At 36.1% G+C, this 21,235-nt stretch overlaps 1 protein-coding gene across 12 annotated transcripts in view; it reads left to right on the top strand.

Moving 5' to 3' along the window:
• The window catches only part of tns1a (tensin 1a), a 138,820-nt gene that overhangs the window by 84,905 nt on the left and 32,680 nt on the right, over nucleotides 1-21,235 (top strand). For all 12 annotated transcript variants that reach the window (XM_038280960.1, XM_038280953.1, XM_038280949.1 and 9 more), the window contains 6 exons: nucleotides 1,656-1,768; nucleotides 1,855-1,915; nucleotides 2,038-2,113; nucleotides 2,226-2,355; nucleotides 5,730-5,795; nucleotides 5,879-6,004. In XM_038280960.1, coding sequence (XP_038136888.1) covers nucleotides 1,656-1,768; nucleotides 1,855-1,915; nucleotides 2,038-2,113; nucleotides 2,226-2,355; nucleotides 5,730-5,795; nucleotides 5,879-6,004 — 572 coding nt within the window. The remainder of the gene's footprint in view (nucleotides 1-1,655; nucleotides 1,769-1,854; nucleotides 1,916-2,037; nucleotides 2,114-2,225; nucleotides 2,356-5,729; nucleotides 5,796-5,878; nucleotides 6,005-21,235) is intronic.

Below are 21,235 nucleotides of genomic sequence, written 5' to 3'. Positions count from 1 at the left end.
ACAGTATCTGTTAACTGTAATAAACAATTGGTAAATAATATTTTATGTGTAGGATAAAATCTGTATTGTTTTTGATGAAATAAATAACACATGCTGTTGCTACAGCCCCCTAGCTTTTCTTTTCCTAACACAACATCTCGGGTCAGACTAACTGAACCTCCCAGAAGCCCAAACATCTGGTCACTGACAGGAGAACAAGGGGGATGTGTGTAGGTGGAGACCTGGAGGTCAAGGTTACCTTTGATTCCATCTTTATTAGCATTATTAGCAACCAGATAATACTAACTCGTCAAGGATCTAATGGGACAAATGCCACCTCATAAGAGGGATAGAATTTGGTCTGTGGCTCAGTAGGGAGTTAAGTTTGGGATTAATAGGTTTTTATTGATTTAAAAGTCTGCAGTTCAAATTTTAATTCTAGCTCCATCATTCCCTTAATCCTGCGAGATTTTCCTCTCCAAAGTAGAGAGGAAAAACTCCCTGTTAAATGTAAGAAACCTCCAGCAGAACCAGGCTGAAAGACTGAGGGTTCAAAGAAATAGAGAAGGAACATAGAAGCACTGATATTTATATTTGAAATAACTGCAGATATATCTAAACACTGGAATCGGCCGTTGTTTATGGAGCAAGATCGGTCTAAATTTTCATAAATACGCATATGTGATTCATACATGGACAGGACAAGATCCACACATGCTCAGCACTATTCGCACAAGCACAAAAAAAATCCACACGCACATAGTACAAGATCCACACACACACAGCACTATTTATTCTGCACCCAAGATCTAAACATGCATAGAACAAGATTCACCAAAGTATTTCTGGTCCATAAACAATTATAAATTAAATTACAAAGTACTAGTGGTCTATAAACACAAATGCATTTTTTTAAAGCAGGAAATAGTCTGCCACCAATCACAAAGCTCCCTTATATAAGCCAATCACAAGAAAGTACTCCATGCAGAATGACTAACCCTCAGATTCCACATCCTCCATTTCCGCTCCGCCCCGTTCACTTACGTTGTGCGGAGCTCTTGTGCACTCCTTTTTAACCAATAAGAACTGTTCCACAACTGGGCCAAACAATGCTCCTTTTTTCTAGTCTCTGTTTTTATTTTAGGTTAAGGTTTTTATTTTGCTTATTTCGAAAAAAGGAAGAAATTCTCAATTGTGATATTTCTAATAAATAACAAGTGTTATTGGGAGAGTAAACTCTTAATTAGAGAAGCAATTTATTCACTATGATCAGTTTATCATAGTCTCAAAAGAGTTATAGGCCATAAAGTGAATATTATTATCGGTTATCGAAAATCAACCCAAATTTTCAGATTGATGAATCACTAGAAATAGAATTTCTTTTGTTTTTTTCCATATTTATTCATACAGTAAAAAATTAATCCCACTTTTTTAGACTTAATACCTGATTCCTGTTATGTCAAATAACTAAACTATTTATAATGATACTAAGGGATGAAAAAATCTTTTAATCTAGCCCTAACCCTTCTAATTATGTCCTGTGACTTCTTTAAAACCCACCCCCTATTGTGAGTGGAAACAGGTGAGTTTATTGAAGACCTGGAGCTGGTGATGAAAGAAATGCTAGAAGCAAAGATAACAGAGGAAATTAGAGGATGACATTCCTTTGTTTGCAGGTATGTTCAATATTTCAACGGGCTCCTGTCTGGGCACATAAAAATCAACAATAAGCCCCTCTTCCTGCATCATGTCATCATGCACGGCATACCCAACTTTGAGTCCAAAGGAGGTGAGTTTCCGACCCAAAAAGTACAAAAGAGAAGCACGAACGATGTGGCTGTGTCTTACATTTTCTTCGTTTCCATTTCTTCACAGGATGCAGGCCTTTCCTGAAGATCTACCAGGCCATGCAGCCTGTCTATACATCCGGAATATAGTATGAAAACTGATTTATTTCCCCCCAGTTCAAACTGGTTTAGGTTTAAAGGCTAACGAGAAATTGACACCATGATGTGATCCACAATGACAAGATGTTTATTGTATTTTGTGTTTTGTCAGCAATGTTCAAGGAGACAGCAACACCAGTATCTGTATCACCATTGAACCCGGCCTGCTTCTGAAAGGAGACATTCTGGTTGGATCTCAATCTTTCTTTTCTTTGTTTTTTTGTTGTTGTTTTTTTTGGTAATTAAGGCTCATAGGAATCATTGATTTGATGTTTGGTTTCATTTCTTGTTTATTAATAGCTGAAGTGTTACCACAAGAGGTACAGGAACCCGACCCGGGACGTGATGTTCAGGGTGCAGTTCCACACTTGTGCTATCCATGACCTCGGGGTGGTTTTTGGGAAGACTGAGCTCGATGAGACCTTTAAAGGTAATGTGGTTTTTCTATGGTTAAGCTCTCTGCAGCTAAATAATTCATGAAATGAAAACAGTTGACATGATTTCATTAGTTTTTTCAAGAATAAATCTAAAAAAGGCCAAATTAAAGTCTAAGGTTAAGGTTTAATTGCTTTTTTCTGACAGCAGATGACACAATGCATCCACTTTCATAATGAACAGCTCCCTCTTGTGGCCAAGCAGCAGAACATTCACTCAAAAATCCCTAATGCTAAAAGGAGAGCTGTCACCTTTATTTTGAAAAGTTCCTTTAGACTCAAGATTTGACTTAATTGTTAAACACACTTACTTTTCTTTCCAAAAAATAATAAGAAAAAAAAAAAACATTTACATACAGGATAATCTTGGACAATAGATAAAAGAGCTCATGGTTTCTTTAAGACAAAAAAAAAATCTAGTTTATTTATGATTAATTTTGGCTTTCTTTGAAAATTTAAAATTAAAAAATAGCTAGTAAACATAGTTTAATATATATATTTTTTCAAATGATTAAATTCCAGCTATGTAATTAACATTTCATCAACCATATTTAACACGTTAAAAACGTTATGAAATGTTCTAAAATACCGTGTGTGAGCTGTGATTGACACTTCATCAGACGCTCCTCTGGCTGTGATTGGTTGTTTTGACTCGTCCCGAATTATTCTTTCCAGATTGAAATACAGGCAGTATGCGGGACCAATTGAAGCAGTTTTTTTCACAGGTTACATATCACATGTACTGCTGTCTGGGCATAGGGACAGTTTTAGCCAATATGACAAAAAAGTGATTTTTAAAAACTTACAGACTTCAGCTTTAACTTTAAGCATTTGCTTGTTTAACAGTTGATTAAAAACACCGTAACTCTCTTGTTTTGTTTTTTAAAGCATAAAAATAAAAATAAAAATAAAAAACGCTTGATGGTACATATATAATCTTACAATGAATAAAAGATAATACTTGGTTTTGTTTTAGACGTATTCAAAAAATTTTTTTTGGAAGATAACCGTTTTAATTAACAATATTTAAACAGATATTTTTGCCTAAAATGTAAATTCTGTTTTTTTTTCTGTTGTTTTTTAACATTTCTTATATTTTTTAGTTCATATAAAAACATTTAACACACTAACCAAAGAAAAAAAATCCCAATCAATTCTACACATTACATTTATACAAATACATATATATTGATGTTTTTAGTGTATTTAAATTTGTTTTAAATGAAATTACAACTAACAACCTGCTGGCATTTTGTTTCTTTTTCTTCTGTTTTGGGTCAAAATCAGATAAAGATCTTATAAAAACAGGAATTTACTAATACTTTAAATAGTAAAACAATCATTTAAAGTGGTATTTAGGAATTATTAAGCCATAAAAGGAATTGGGCTTCTTTGAATCTCTACCATATTTATAGAAATAAGAAAATGATTAGCATCCTGCTGATTAAAATTAAAATGACCATGAAAAGAATGATTATTTGATTTAACTCTGTTTTCCAATATTGCGGCCTCTGTGTTTTTATAAAGCAATTCCCTCCTTATGAGTTTTTCTATTTTTTACTTTTATGTCACACTTAACTGTTAAACCTCATCAAAATAGTAAAGAAATGACAGACAACAAAGATAACAATCAGTTTTTTAAAGTCTTGATAACAATTGGAAACAATGATAAAGCTAACTTCATAATTACTTTGCCACTAGCTTTTTTGTTTTCACACAGGATTGTTTTAACACATCCACACTTGAGGATTTTTAATCATAAACAAGATGTTTAAAGTAACGCCACACCATCTTTATTTATTCTTGACATCCATGTCATAATACGTGAAAATGGACCCAGTATTCAAGGTGAGACAGCCAGTAGGAAAGTTCTAAACATTTATTAAAACAGAAAGAGAGAAAACAGAAGCCTGCTGCTGTGGAACTGCAGTGACTGCAGGTGCGAGGTACAGTACAGTCCACTGAGGAACAGACAGATCTGGGTTCCAGGAATCCATCAGAGTGCGAAGGCAGGTTTAGAGTCCCGTGCATCGAGCATCCAGCTCAGACAGAAATGCAGACAGGCAAAATCCAGCAGGAAAAACCATCCAATCAGTTTCCTATTTCCAATCAGGAAACAGAATCACTCGGAGAAATGCTGAAACGCTCTGAAATTAAAACTAGCCTGAAGACACGGGCTGAAAAATAATCTCCTACTGGAAATGGGGACATGAACCTTGGAAATAACTAAAACTGACAGACAGGACACTAACAGAAGGCAAACAGGGAACTAACCGAGATGAAACAATGATCTGCCCCGATAGCTGGAACTGAACTCAATATAAGGGAAACCGGGAGGTGGAGAAGATGAGTGATGGTTAGGAGCTGGACAGAGTTAAGCAGGTGAAAGGTATGAGCAATTAAGGTGAGCGATCAGGGCAGATCATTTGACAGACTCTCCCAAAAGTTGCTCTTTTCTTCTGGTCAGTCCGTGGAATATTTCCATCTATTTCTATAAAATAGTCTACTCTGTCATTTGCTGATGAAGATTCTCAGTCATCCAGGTCATAGTCAGTTTCCAAGATTTGAAGACGTTTCGCCACCTCTCCAGGAAGCTTTCTCAATTCAAATGTCTGGATCCGCAGTGAGTTTGAGTCTTATATAGACAAGGCCTCTTATTGCTTGGAAACATGCAAATGGAAACCGATACTTTCTTCTCTTTGGAGTTGCATGCTATCTTATCTTCTATCTTCCGGTTTGACCTTTCAACTCTAGCAAGGATGCAATCTTTGCCAAACCTCTTTCATGTGAAAATCTTCTAAAAAGATGGTGTAAAATATTTAAATGTGTTTCTTTACAACCCTTTTCATAACTCTGTAACATCCATGCAAATGTCTTTAAAAATATTCTGTCAATTGGTCTTACCGCAGCAACAAGAACCGAGTGGGCAGAACAGAGTCAGTCCTGCGCTCTATTCTTCTTATGTTTCTTAACAAAAGCTATTTGGCGAGAAACAAATAGTCTTGTCTCTCAGTTTGTCTTACCATCAGAACAAGAACAGAATGGCGAAAATCGGATCAGTCTCGTTTATTTTTCCTACCCTGAGAATGAGAGCAGTGGTGAGACTCCCACCGTCACAGAAACCTGCAATCGTGGTTTCATGTCTAAAGCTAGAGGGGGAGAAGACCGAACCCTTAATGGTCTCATAAACGCTTAAGAGTGTCATCACACAGACTTTGTGCTACTTTGACATTTTGAGCACAAACAAGACGTTCATATCCGTTTAGTGTCTGTACTTATGTTTCTGCTGTTATAGACAAAGCTGCACAGTCTAGACCTTTATTTTTAATTTTTTTTTAATAAAAAATGGCTGTTGTTTGTGTTTTCACAGATGAAAGGTTCCCAGAGTACGGAAAGGTGGAGTTTGTCTTCTCATATGGACCAGAAAAAATCAGAGGTGAGCTTCTGATCACTTTAAAAAGCCTACTTTGGTTTCCCCTTTTATTGCTAATTCCCTTTTTCTCATTGAAATCCCCTTAGGTCTGGACCACCTAGAGAACGGGCCCAGCGTTTGTGTGGACTACAACACCCAGGACCCCCTGATCCGCTGGGACTCGTACGAGAGCTTCAACCATCAGCAGGAGGACGTAGCGCACACAGAGAACGGTATGTTCCCATAAAAAATGTCATCACTTCCCCTCAACACACGGTTACACCGGAGATTTTCTATTTCTACCGGTCCTTTATTTTATCTGTAATAATTATAGATCACCTTAAAAAAGTAGTTAATATGAAAATATATAGAAAAATACTTCAAGCTGAACAATTTTAAGCTTTTATCAGCCATCTAAGGAGGTACTACTTACTGCTTAAAACCTGATTGTTTAGGTAAAACTAAACAGAATGATGTCAGAGTATAAAACATCGATTGATACCAATGAATAGGAACCAATTCTCCAAATTTATGTTGCCTCTGAAGTTCCAACCCCTCCTTTTCAGGAGGCGCCCCTCCTTTTCAGGGGGCGTCAGTCATCCTGCAACAGCCTAACCCCCCCTATGGGGCTGGGGGGGGCTCATGTAAACCGAAACCCCCACTAGGAACCGCTCGAAAGAGCTACTGGACAAACGTCTAATGTTTCAGTGTCGGAAGCTGGGGAATTAAAATAGGTGCTAAATATGGTTGATAAAATGTTAATTGCATAAAGGGAATTTCTCTAATTTGCATCAGTTTTCATTAAAAAAAAAAAATAATTGATCTGAGCTGAAGCTCATCCTCTGACGGAGTGATTGACAAAAATACTCGTAGCTTTAAGAGTTCACACCTGTTGTTCCCCCACATTTAAAGCTGAAACTTTAAACAGCAAAGCTTATAGAGAAATTCGCCGAAAACCTGCTGATGTGACAGCAGCAAAAGACGATGCTTAAGAGCATCATTTACAAGGTATTTGGGGTTTATTTTCTTTGTTTTTATAACCCTGGCAGATACGAGGCAACGTGTAGAAGACTGTACTGTAGTCACTTAGCATCTGATGATCATGCTGAGTCCCTTGGCTCCTTTCAGTGATGATTAGCGCCTTGATTACTGCTGTAAAATCTGCCCAGACAGGAAGACTTGCTGGTCTCAGTAGAGCCGGACTTGGCAGCTTTTCCCATAGTTCTCTCTCTTTTTTATGAAGTGCGTTAATTTTCTTTTTCGTTCTCATTTTTTTTATTTTTTTAATGCTTTTCAAAGATCCATTTTATTTTTATGCATGTCCCAAAAGAGCTGTTGAGGTAAAGAAGGTCAATGAGAACTGCAAGGACTGCAAGTTCACTCCTTGCACAGTTTATTTTTTTTCCTGGATGTAGATGTTGAGGCCTGTGCAGACAAACAGCTTCTCTTTTCACAAAGCTTACTGGTTTTGATAGAAGAAAAATGTGTTGTTTTTTTTCTAAATTTTGATTACTTTCTTCCATACATCAACAAAGGCCTTAATAACCAATGGTACAAGAATCACTTACAGTGAGATAGGTGCCTATTTTTACCGACAGTAGCTCAGAGGACGTATATCACTCACCAGACTTAATTTAAAGAATCCAGACTTGTTTGTTTGTGCAGGTGTTAAATGAACATGTCATCCCTTTGAGAGTTATACAGCAAAGGATTTAGGTGGATTGTAGTGGATGAGGAGGGGGTGTTTACAAAATGAGCAACTTAAAAAATGGTCACCATAGTTGGATAGCTGAAGGGTTTTAGCTTAATGTAAAGGTGGAAACTGGATATCATTGGTTTTTGTGGGTTGGATTTTGTAAGGATTTTGTTGCTTTTCTGCTTTAGCATTTGCATCGCAGAATTACCATTATTGGCCTTTAATGCTACAGTATCTTCAGGGTGTCATAATGGGCTATAATGATCTGACCCACATGCAGAGAACCACTCAGAGACCAAGGGCAAAAGTTTAACAGGTTTCTTTGTAGGTTACCAAACACTGATGGAGATTGAAACTCTGCTGGAACTCAGCGGACTGGAACCGGAACTGGAAACTCTGAAGGGGAGATCACAGTGATCAGTTCAGGGACAGTGGGAAAATAGACTGAGGCTTGAATATTGCTGGAGAGGCACTCACTTTTGGGGGGCTCTTGGTTTATCCTTGGATCCAGTTTGTGGGGGTTTAATCCAGAGAAGAGGGAACTCGTTAGAGAGTGGACAGGCAGACATACGTTTGACCCAGAGGAGTAAAGGAGCGGACTGCCAGTTGGTTTTCCAGGACTGGACTTGAACGGATCATGTGGAGGTTTTCCCCTTGCTTAGTAAGACTCAGTAAATCCTTCCAGGGGTAGAAGGTCCAGGCTTATCCAGTAACACAGGAAGTCTTCCTGCCGAAGAACAAATACAAAAAACAAGTTCAGACTCAGAAACAATGCTAAGGTTAGACTCTGCTCCTTTTAGTTTGGCTAGGGTACCCAATACTGGCAAACACTCTGGCGTTGAGGTGGTGACAGCCCGCTGCTCAAGTAATCCTCTGGTAATGACCCAACGAGCCGCAGGTGTGCAGGGAGGCCCAACGAAGACAGGGCACCGCCTGGTTAGGAAGAGAGGAAAACACAAAAAACAACCCACACAAACTGGAATCCTAACACATGGGCTATGATGTTCAAGGGTCATTCATGATGCTAATAAATGTGCCCGCCATCAGATCTCTCAATGGGTCAGGACACCTGATTGACACATACCCGATGAGAAACAATACAGACATCACAAAGTATATAAAAGAAAAATTGTATGGAGCAATATTGGTGGGAAAACTAAGAGTATTGTGCACCCATTGGTGCCTACTTCCTCTGCACAGGAGACTATATCAATTCTGATGCCCGCTACCGATCAAATTAATGAAAGGCTACACCAAGTAACTTAGTGGCTGGTGCTGGCAAACAAAAAGCTGGAGCTACTCTGCAAAAAAAATGAAATCTCAATAAGTTATTTTTTTCTTAAAATAATGCATTTTTCTTGAATTGAGGAGGTAAGTGAGACACTTTGCTAATGGAACAAGATAATTTACATTTAAAATAAGAAAAATTTATTGCATTGTCTTATTTCAAGTGAATAATATCTAATTTTCTTATTTGAAGAGTACAAATACTCATTCCATTGGCTAATCATCTGATTTACCTACTAAAATTAAGGCTAAATACACTTATTTAAAGAATTTCTAACTTATTTCTAGATCGTTTTTGCAGTTTAGTAACTGAGAGGGAGAGAACTTAGCTACCTTAGCTTTAAAGGAGCTGTTGACTAGCATGCCTAGGCTAGTCATTCACTGGATTGCATATTTCCTTTGGTGTCCGTTAGGCCTTCGGAGGACGCATCCCCTCAATTCAAACTCAGCACATGAATGATCCCTACTTTTCAAGGTGCATTGTGGGAATTTCCAGTCCACTTCTTTTTCAACCACCAGACGTTCGGACACTCATTTAAAATGTTGCTATACTGCTCTATATAGTGATTAGGGTGACGTTCAGACACAGCCAATGTATTTATTAATGATTATAACCAACAATTCTAGAATGGAGCAAGCTATAATATTTAATATTTTGTACTTGCAACCTTCTTAGAGCACAAGCACACTGCTCTAACCACTAGGCCAACACTCCCCCACTCACGCCCCCAAAGAGACTGGCCAATTAAATCAGTATTTAGGCTTAATGGTTATATATGTGTGTGTATATATACCAGTGAAGGGCCATTATTGGCGCGTTAACACCAAACTCTTATCGGGCGATAAAAAAAAATATCGCAAAAATACATGACCAGCTCGCCCCGGAGAAAACCTCGAGATGAGAGGTTGGTTGAGGCGACGTGTGTGTCAGATTTTTGAAAACACTATATTTTTAAAGTGGGAAATCTATAATTGGAAGTGGGACACTATTTTTTACGGAAAAACACAGTAGCAAAAAAAAGTATTAATAACTCCTAAGAAACACAAAATTAATTGTGATTTTGCTAAAAAGAAAAAGTAAACCCTTATATATATATATATATATATATATATATATATATATATATATATATATATATATATATATATATATATATATATATATATATATATATATATATATATATATATATATATATATATATACTTTTCAAACAAACACTCAATTAACACATTCTAGACCTAGATTTGGAGTCACACAAAAATTAGGTTGGAAAAAACACACTACAGGCCTATTTAATTTTGGTGTAATGTCCATAAAACAGCTCAAAATGAGGCTCAGAATTGTGTGTTGCCTCCATGTCCAGACCTGGACTAAAGTAATCCACCAACCCCTGGAGAGTCTGTGGTGCAATGTCATAATGGTGGGATAGGTAGCTGTCCTGCTGCTGGGTTGTGGCCCTCCTACAGCCTTCTCCTTTCCTGGTGTACTGGTTTGTTTCTTGGTAGCTCCTCCAGCCTCTAGGCACCACACTGACACAACAAACCTTCTTACCACAGTTTCCATTAATGTGCCATGCTGGATGAGCTGTGCTACCTGAGCCACTTGTGTGGTTTATAAAATCCGTCTTATGCTACAACATTTAAAAGTGACCAAAACATCAGCCAGAAAACATACGGCCAATAACTTCCACCTGCTTTTTATTCCATTTGCACCACAGCATGATTGGCTGTCAATAATTTTGCTTCCTAAGCTTGATTTAACTGGAATTATATTACATTGTTTAAGTGTCCTCTTGATTTTTTTTAAGCTATGTATGTATATGTACTTGTTAAAAAAAAATTTTATTAAATAAAAAAAATTCTGAGTAAACTTTACTGAGACTGATCTTATGCTTGACAACCCTCCAGTAGGACAGATTTAAAGTGATTCTGCATAGAATAGAATGTCAAAATTCATCTGCAGTGATGTGAAGATTCATTCCAAATTATTACAAATACTTGACAGTTGTTGTTGCTAAGAATGACACAACCAGGGGCGCAAAGAGCCAGGTTGGTTTGGATTGATGTAATATACTTGATACATCAAATTAGAATTACTAAGTTGTTAGGGTCCTTATAATGTGTTTTAACATACTGCTCTGATTTTATAATGAAAAATGTAATATGTTGTAAATATGTATGAACTTCCTGTGGTGTGGCTGCTACCTTGGCCAGGTCCCTCTTGAAAAAGAGATTCTGAATCTCAATGGGACTTCCTGGTTAAATAAAGGTTAAATAATAATAAAAAAAAAATAATAAAACATTAAGGTGAGACAAAAAAAAAAAAAAGAAATATGTGAAAAAAAATTTTTTCACAGGAACAAAGATGCCAAAATACAAATGTTGTGAGTTTTTAGTTGTTTCATTAAAGCATCTGTGCACACAGAGCAGCTCGTGTGCTCCCGTACCTCCAGACAGTGCCGCCGTAAGGTAGCAGCTGTCAGCCTGGATGTCAGAAGGGTCAGAAGGCCACTGCTTGCGACTCACAGGGGGTTTGTTTACAACCAACACGAGCAGATCAGCATCAAAAAGGACAAACTGCATGGCCCCGTGGATGGAGGGTTAAAATTCCTATTTAATCCAATTCAAAATTCCTTTATTAACCCCAAACAAAAGTTAAATCATGAAGTATCTCCTAGTTGTTATAGTTATAGTGCTATTCTATAGCGGCCTGTATAGCAGCCGTCTGGAGAAGCCTCTGACTGAAGACACTGTTGTTGTTTAACAGTCTGATGAACAGGATTCTCACTGTTGTCCATGATCTTCTTCACTTCATGAAGAATTCTTCTTTGTAAAATAATCTCCAAAGGTTCTAGAGGTGTCCTGGAACAGAGTCGGCCTTCATTATCAGGTTGTTGAGATTTTTAGATTATTAAAGAAGCTCAACAACAGATTTATAGAAGATATGAATCATCTTCATCATCTTCACGGTCACGTTCCAGGTGAACATCATGTAATGACACTTTTCCGCTGCCTCCAAATCTACAGTCAATTCCCCCATTTTGTTGACTCCAAAGTTACTCTCATAACCTTCAGAATTTATTTTCTAGATTATTTTTTTCTTTTTATTTCTATTTACTGAACATATTCTTTGCTTCCCAAAATAACTCAATTAAATTCACCCCAGACACAAAAATGTGTGTACGTAAGAACTGTCATGATTGGTTTAAGCGATCTGACCCACATGCAGAGAACCACTCAGAGACCCAGGGAAAAAGTTAAACAGGTTTATTAAATGTAGATTAATAGCAAAAGTTGGAACTTGAACTCAGCGGACTGATGAACTGGAACTGGAAGGGGAGATCACAGTGATCAGTTTAGGGACCTTAGGAAATTTGACTGAGGCTTGATTATTACTATAGAGGGACTCACGTTTGAGGGGACTCTTGTCAATCCTTGAATCCAGCTTGTGGGGGTCAATCCAGAGAAGAGGGAACTCGTTGGAGGGCGGACAGATAGACAAGCGTTGGACCCAGAGGAGTGAAGGAGCGGACTGTCACTGGCAAACACCCTGGCGTCGAGGAAGTGACAGCCCACTGCTCAAATACTCCTCCAGTAATAATCCAACGAGCCGCAGGTGTGCAGGGAGGCCCAACGAGGACAGGACACCACCTGGTGGTGGAAAGATAAAAACACACAAACAACCCACACAAACTGGATTCCTAACAAGAACTTGTTTATGTCAAATATTTAGAAACCAATCACCCAATTTTAGAGTAGGGGGGTAAGACTTAAGCAGGGTTCCCGTGGGTCCTTAAAAAGTCTTAAAAGGCATTGAATTCTTCAAAATAAAACTAAGGTCTTAATTGGTATTAAAATGTCTTCAATCAGTCTTTCGTAGGTCTTAATCTTTAAAACATCACAAATAGGATCATTTTTATTACGATTTATTTTTGTAATCTAAATAAAAGGTTAAAATTGACTTTTTTTTTTTTTATTGAAAAAAATAACGGCTCGCCATTATTGGTTCCGTACCGATAGCGGAACCAATAAAAGCGTTGTTGCGGCCGGGACATTTGGGAGATGCACCATTAACTTAAATGTAAATGTCTCCAGCCAAGAGTTTTCTCCATGGCTAAAACCAGGGAACATACATGAGGCACAGTGGATTTTGTGCAAGAAGTCATTCAAGCTTAGAACGATGGGAATTAAGGCAGTGGAGTCTCACATGCGAAGCACGAAACACAAAGCGTCAAAATTGAGTTACCGAGAAACAGCCAGTATTTCTCAGTTTTGTTCCACCCTTGTCTCTGCAACGCCTCCACTTATCACCAAATCAAACATACTAAGAAAACGATACAAAGAAAAATAGCTGCTAAAAAGACAGCACTGGTTATGTTGTGGCTTTAAAACTGATTTGTTTTGTTCCCTGCTAAAACAAAGTTTGTGAAATCAGTTAAATAATTGTTAAAATATATCTGTCATTCGTGTTTTTTTTCCACTTTCTTCCTATATGGGAAGCTTTTCAAAATTTGAAACATTAGTGCAGTGGTTTATGTTAAAATAAACTTTTGGGTTAAGTTGTCGCAAGCAGGGTTTTCTTGTGTTTCTTGTGAATTTGGTCTTAAATGTTTAAGTGGCATTAAAAAGTCTTAAAAAGTCTTAAAAAGTCTTGAATTTAACTTGCCTTATGCTGTAGGAACCCTGTTAAGACTTTATTTGTCATTTTGTACACACAGAGTGTATACAAAAAGAAATCTAATTCAGTACAGCTCTCAAGACATTTTCATTTTTTAAAGTGCAGCTGTGACAGAATTAAGCACTAGTTATAATATAAACTTACAACTCTATATTAGTTACAGTTCCAACTTTCAGGGTTTTTTTTTTTCTTGAGAGCTCTGATGTTAATCATTTCCAGGGTATATTGCTGTAATGCTTAAAGGAAGGAATGATGTACATTTTAAAATAAAAGGAAGTCCTTACAAAGTCCTAATGTGGATAGAATTTTAAACATTGTGTGTGTGGTATAATGTACACCAGTGATGGTGCAGGCAGACTGTGCTCCCTGTTTACCACCCTCTGCCCATATTTGGCTGGGGCTGAGCCCTCAAACATGTCTGGAATAGCTGCACAGAGACCGACAGAGACAAATAGTGAGAGAGGAGGGACAGAGAAGCTGTGAGGGGAAAACAGCGACTGTTTAGAAGTTTTTATGTTGGGAGGACCTAAATTATGTAAAATTGAAGGATGGGGATGTTATCTAAGAACCAGTGGATCTAAAACAGCAGGACACTAACTGGTGAGTGGGAGAGAAATTATATCATTTTCAATCATTTGCTTCCAGAAAACAAAAAACGAACATTTCAATTTGAAAGTTTTCTTATTTTGTGAGATTTATAATAGAATATTGTCTTTTAGCAAAAAGGAGCTTCTTATTCTGTACAGACAAGAGGCTGTTTGTATGTTTACTGCGTTTCCTCGGTAACGCTGCATCCTGCGTGTTTGGCGCACATATAGCACCAAATGAGTCATGGAGCAAGCAATTTGAGTGTGGAACATTTTATGGGCAGGCTGCAATTTGGGTACGCCAAAACCATTAGGGTGGCTGATGGGTAAGTGCATGTAAGCTGCAGAGACCTTGGTCTGCGGGGCAATGGGAGAGAGCAGGGGAGGTTTAGGGATTTTATTTGATAATGGGAAGAAATGTGAGATGCATGGGTAAGTTTGAGTCGATTGCAAAGAAATGAGGCTTTAACATTTAATCAGCAGAGATCTACACAATAGGTAACACATCAAGTTGTTGCATTTATCCATAAAAAGAGACTGTAGTTGAACCTCTCGCTGACAGAGCTGTTAGCTCCATATCTTGGGTTCATAACTTAACCCTATAAGCTTCAGCAAACTCTTTTAAAACCTTTTTTTTCTGTTACCGTATATCTACATTCCTCTGTACCATGTCGCTTGCTCTCCTTCCACCATCTAATGAAGCTATACTAAAGTGGATTAAATAACTCAAAATATTGATGGCTTGATTTATTCAAATTTACAATATAAGGTGCAGTTAAACATAGGAGTGAGAAAATCCAATGCTGTTATTTGAAATACGCCTGAAGATATATTTCCTAATATATTAGCCTGTATCTAAAATATCCAATATTAGCAAGGGCTGTAATAACAATAACATTTTTGCCATAACCTAATATTTTATGAGACAATAATCAATTATTTAAAATACCAATAACGCAATATTTCATTAGACAATAGTGGTACTGATTAATAAGTCAGCTGAATGGATCTCTACTATAAAAAATATTAATAGGCAAATATCTATATAATTCATATTATTTTTTAAATAACTTAAAACCCCCAGCCTCTAGGTGGCAGCACACAAGAGTCTATCAATCAGCTGCTCTGCAGCAGTAGCAGCAGACCAGCATCAAGCTCTCAATATATTTTTTCCAAAGATATATTATTACATAAATCGCAATATATTGTCAATTTTTAATATATATAGGATAAATCCTGATAAATTGTATCATGATAAATATAGATAGCTATCTAGCTAGCTAGCTAGCTTGATAGCAGTGGCGGCCGGCCCATAGGGGGCGCTGTGGCACCGCCCTCCCTGATAAGAAGAGAGAAACGTAAAATATATTTTTAGAAATTAACTCAGAAATGTCAGTTTTACTCTCTAGACTGTGTACCTATAAGCAAAACAAATTATATAAACTACATTTCCCTATCTACTGTCATTAATTTGTGGATTTCCACAGACAGACTCCTACCGTCTCTCTTCTGGGGGCGCTGATCAGACAGACCCACATTTGCAGAGAATCTGTCAATCATGTACTATTGCTAGGTGAATTTAATGGCCAATCAGCGTCTCAGAACTTTATGGTCTTGGGGCGCTGAAAATACTGCGCTTTAACAGGCTTCTGAACCCAAGCGCAGGTGCAGACAATTAGAGGGAAGATGGCGAATGTAACGAACGAGATGCAGCTTCCACCAAATTCGGTGAGATCCTTATTTATCTACCTGTTTGCCAGAAGAACATCCCTGTTGTAGGATATGAACATTTCATGTCATGGTTATTGTGATTGTGACGTATCCACCTCGTCGCTTAAAACAACCTCTCTAACTTTGCGCGCCACACACACATTCCTGTTATACTGTGTTTGTGAGGACCAATACACTCGCGCTGAGCCCAGTAGCTCCATGTACTTAAAACACACAAGCTGTTCCTGGTTACCTGCTGGCGTATTGAGGATGCACACTTAATATTTCAGTGGGGTTAGCCGTGTGTGTGTGTGTGGGGGGGGGGGGGGGGGGGGGGTGTACGTGTTTATGCTATGGGGACTTGTCATCTTCAGTCTGGCTGCGTCTTTGCTGGGTTCAAACCCAGTTTGGTGTAATTGAATAAGTCAATGAATCTGTGTAAAAGAATTAAGTTGTAAAAATTATTTGTTTTTGTACATCAATTGTTTGTGGAGGTAATATATGGACAAAACTGATTAATGAGAAGAAATCAGAAATAAGAGAGCCTGAGGGTAGGGGCTTAAACTATTTAATGAGGGCTGTGGGAAGAAAAGCTGCAATTTCTGTTTTCTGTTTCTTTGTTACATTGCTGGTAACTGGAGGGAGGCTGAGGCCCAGAGGATCTTGTATATGTTTAGTTTCTTTTGCATCCTGTTTTGAGTTTTTGAGCACAATAAATCACCAACACCGGTAACCCGACTGAGCCTGGATTCTTGGAGGCCAAAGAACCCCGTCACAGTGACCCAAATCATCACTGTTACTGTTATTATATAGTAAATTAAATCATTACTGTTAAATTGTATGTATTGTCCAATTGTTTATTTGAATTCTTATTCCGGATTAGTTGGAGACATAAACTAGGCTATATCAGCCCCACCAAAAATATTTTTCACCAGCCGCCACTGCTTGATTGATAGATAGATAGATAGATAGATAGATAGATAGATAGATAGATAGATAGATAGATAGATAGATAGATAGATAGATAGATAGATAGATAGATAGATAGATAGATAGATAGATAGATAGATAGATTCATATCAATATCATAGTATTTCATTAGGTGATATCTTATTGATTTAAATTATGGCCGAATGAATCTTAAATGTAAAACAATATGTACCTCCTAAACCTCCAGCCACTAGCTGGCAGCGCAGCATCCAAGTCTCTGTTGTTTCGCTGCTCTGAAGCAGCTGCAACAGAGCCACAGGATGTCTTAAGGTATTTTCGCAATATATCGACTTTGTTAAAGTACCGAGACAGATTGTATCATGACAAATGCATGATGACGAATCGTATCGACAAATACTTGCCCATTAACACCCATAATAGTAGCAAGCTGATAGAAACACCTTACATCTGTTTAAAGTTTATGTAATCAATTAGTCAATAAAAAATTTATTAGTTGATTTTAGACCTATTGTCTTTGATTGTTTTTCTCTGTTTGAGTAAAGCACGGGTCACACCCGTTGCGTTTGACTTTTTAATCTCTAAATATATTTTTTTCAGAGATTTTTTTTTGTCATGTTACATTTACTGCAGTGGACATAGAGAGGCTCCTGCTAGGCAGAGGATAGTAGATCCCAATCTGTGCAGATTTTCTTTTCACTTCTATGTGCCCTACAAACTCAAATAATGGCCCAAATTTGATTGGGTGAGATGTTCTTTCAAGGACTTCAATGAGGAGGGACCCTAAACCACCGTAACCCTCTGAAGAGTACAAGGCCATTCACTTTAAAATACTGGGATATTTTAATAAATATCTGATGGCTAATGCTAAAAAAAAAATGTCTTGGTGGAACAAGAAGACATTTTTTATGCATTCTTGATTTCCAGAAATGACAAAGTTATCCCATTTCAGGACTGGTGTAACAAGAAAGTTTGGAAACAACTGGTTTAGAAGGAGAAAACGTAAAGAAAAAAATGGCTAAACCTCCACATATGTTTAAGTTTAGCTATTTCTCTGACTGGCATATAATGAGAAAAAGAAAAGAAAAAACATGAAAAAGTAAGAATTGGAGATAACTTTTTTAATTACAATTTTAAAAAAGTTGTAATAAAGGTGCACTGGTTATTGGAATGTTGAATACCACTTCAGTACAATGGAGGGAATTTTTTTTCATTATTATTGCAAGCAGAAGACATATTTTGTTTATGGCAATTGGAAAAATAAAACACAGATTTTAAGAACTGAAATTGAGAAGAAAAAAAAGCAATCCTGGAATTGAAATGTAAAAAATTGTTTGTTTTTAAATGTATTTTTCATATTTAAATAAAAAAAAATTAAATAAAAATTTGTTTCAGTTTTTTTTCTGATTTTATACATTTATTTTCTTCACATTAGTTTATTCAAATGTTTCAAATAGCATTTGACAGGACACATTCTCTTTACTTTAAACTAGCACGAACACTTTCTCTTGATGATAAGAATGTGATCTCCAAAACACAATTTGAAAAGAATGTAGTTTATCAAATTCAATCTGGAAAAAGGAAATGTTAAAAAAAAATAAATAAAATGTAAACATAGAATTTAACCAAAAATAAAAAAAAAGGAAATAATACAATTTGAAAAAAAATCAAATAAAACAAACCGAAATGTTTCTTTTATTAAATTTATTCCAGATTGCATTTTTTTTTTTTTTTTTTAAATTCACAATTTTACTGAATTGGGTTCTTGGCTTGCATTAATAATGGAGCACAGTTTACTCCATAAATGTATGTTTTCCCTATTTTCATAAGTCACCAACAGACTGACCAAAGTTATTTCATATCTTTATTTGAATTGCCAGTTAATTTTTGGCGCTCTGAAAGGGTTGCGTTTGTTAAATGATTTCTTAACTTTGACTCAAACAGAAGGGTCCAAATCAGAGCTGCATACAGACCAAACAATGACTCACGTCTCAATTAGGTCTATATATAGACAGTATTGCTCACTGGGAAAGTATAGCTGTCAGCCAAAACTTTTGAGACTTAAATCTACAATCTCATATAAATCAGTTGCTTTGAAAATGTTCTAGGCTTCTCTTATTGTTTTTTTTTTTTCCCTTAAAAATAATCAGAAACAGGTCTAAATAATAGGATTTATACCTAAATAAAGCTCTCAGCTCTTGAAATTTTCCATAGATCGATTATTTAATGGGTGTCGGGGTTTGGTAGCTAAAGAAAGACAAGATAGATATCTTAGATATCATAGATATCTTTCTCTAGGGGATAAAATTGGTTCTACAAAGCTTCCTGAAAGCCAGGGATGACAGTCCCATATCTAGGTAGATAGCAGCCAGATGCAGTGTTATGACAGAAGACTGATCCCTGTAAGTGAAAGACAGATGAATGGATGGACAGATGCATGGGGAGGAAGGGGGGGTAATTGCTCCACTCAGGAGCCAGTCGGACCTAAAGAGGCAGACATGTAGACCAGATACAACATATGATCTCATCTGTCTTTATTTAGTCATAATTATATGCAATCTTTTCTTTGGAGGTCAGAAAAGATTTTCTTCTAAAATCTGTTTGGCTGTAACTCAAAATAACTGACAGAGAGTAAGGGCGGATAGGTTTTTATGACTGCCACTCAGGTGACAGACAGACAGACTGACTGACGGTCGGATCGGTGACATCATCCTGGAAGCAATCTCTGAGGCCGCATCACGTCACTTCATACCGTGACAGCTGGACGGAGACAGATATGCCCGAGTGGCAGACGTAGGCAAATATAAAACTGCAAAAGTTGTCCTTGTGCCAGTCATTGATACCCCAACAATGACACCTTTTTTTCACTGATAGGCCTAGGCCTCTTTTTCTTGCTCTGCATCTTTCAAGTTTAAACCTTGACTCGGACTCAGTTAAAACCATGTTTAAATCAATCAACTAGAATATTTCTCAAAAAACTCCAGAATTGAAGCCAACCCAATGTTCCTGTTTTGGTTTTAAGTTATATCAAAATATGAAGGGTTAAAGGAGACAAAATTAAATATGTAAAAAACTGTTGATTAGATTGATCCATTTATCATTAAATGTCCCATTAAATAAATAAAAAAAAAACTGCATATTACTGATAATAAACACAGCTGGTTAACTAGCAGGCTGAAGGAAACTGTATGTAGCACCATAGAAAAGAGTTATGTTTCAGTATATTTATTTTATCATTATTTATTTATTTTTTTAAATATATTTAAGGACATGAAATGAAAAGAAAAATGGAAAACAATAAACTTTTTCTAGGAATAAAATAAATTAGAGAAGATAATTAGCAGTTAGATGATTTCAATTAGACTAACTGGCACATCAGTTGAGTTGCCCGATCTTTTTCTCTCTTTATTTAACAGATAACATAAAAGACAATCCCTTGCACTTTACTTTAAAGGTTGGCTAGCAAGTTGCTGATTAACTTGTAGGTAACTTGCATAACAAATTAAAATCCATTTTACCAAACGATATGTAATAAGTCATATTTAATCAGACTGAAATAAATAAATAAATAAAAAAGTATTTCTAGTAATGATTTGGTTTAGTCACCTAAAGGCTAACTGAAATGTAAACTACTACTATATTGTTAAAGATGCTCATTGTAATTATAAGGTAATATAATTACATTAATTACATCATAAACCTGAAATTTGTCATAAATGTTTTTTTTCTGAGGCATGTGAAGAAATACTGCGTGGCCAGCTAGCATTGTGGATGTTAAATCCTAAAGAAGTTGATGTAAGCTAACATCATTGGTAATTTTATAATATGAAATTCTTATTTTATTTTAAAAACGGCCAAAAAGTTTAGTTTAAAGTTATGCTTAGATCCATCAGAGAGCTTTAAAAGAAAATGAAAATGGATTTTCATACAGTATGCATCCAAAAGCACACAGGCATGCATGAAATCAAACACCACATCCAGTAAAACAAGTATAGCTTATGTACTGTAGCTATAGCCTAACTAGGATTTACATCTACTATATCGAGCATTTTGTCTTTGCATACATGTAACAATCCTTTATAATCATGTATTGAATGGAAAATTGAAAAAAAGATGTTTTTTAAAACATGAAATTCATTATCATAAAACGGTTTGTTTTATTTGTTCAAATTCTGATATTTATATATATATATATATATATATATATATATATATATATATATATATATATATATATATATATATATATATATATATATATATATATATATATATATATATATATATATATATATATATAATAGAGATTTTATTTCCAGATTAAGTTTTATGAATTGCATTGCAGATTAGTGTCAATGTTTCTTTGCTCCTCCATTTAGAGGGAAGCCAAACCCTTCAAGTGAAGAGAATAGGATATGAAAAATGCTATATTAAAATAATTAAATTCATCAAACTCAATCTGTAAAAAAAAAAAATGAAAAAAAATTAAATTTGAAAAAAAAAAAAAACAATGAGAAAACTTCAAAGTGACCAGCAAAATGTTTTGATTAAGAAA

Source organism: Cyprinodon tularosa, unplaced genomic scaffold (assembly GCF_016077235.1).
Source record: "Cyprinodon tularosa strain WSP-4 unplaced genomic scaffold, ASM1607723v1 ctg166, whole genome shotgun sequence".
NCBI lineage: Eukaryota > Metazoa > Chordata > Actinopteri > Cyprinodontiformes > Cyprinodontidae > Cyprinodon > Cyprinodon tularosa.
The sequence above is the reverse complement of the archived record's forward strand: the minus strand, read 5'-3'. Positions and strand labels throughout refer to the sequence as shown.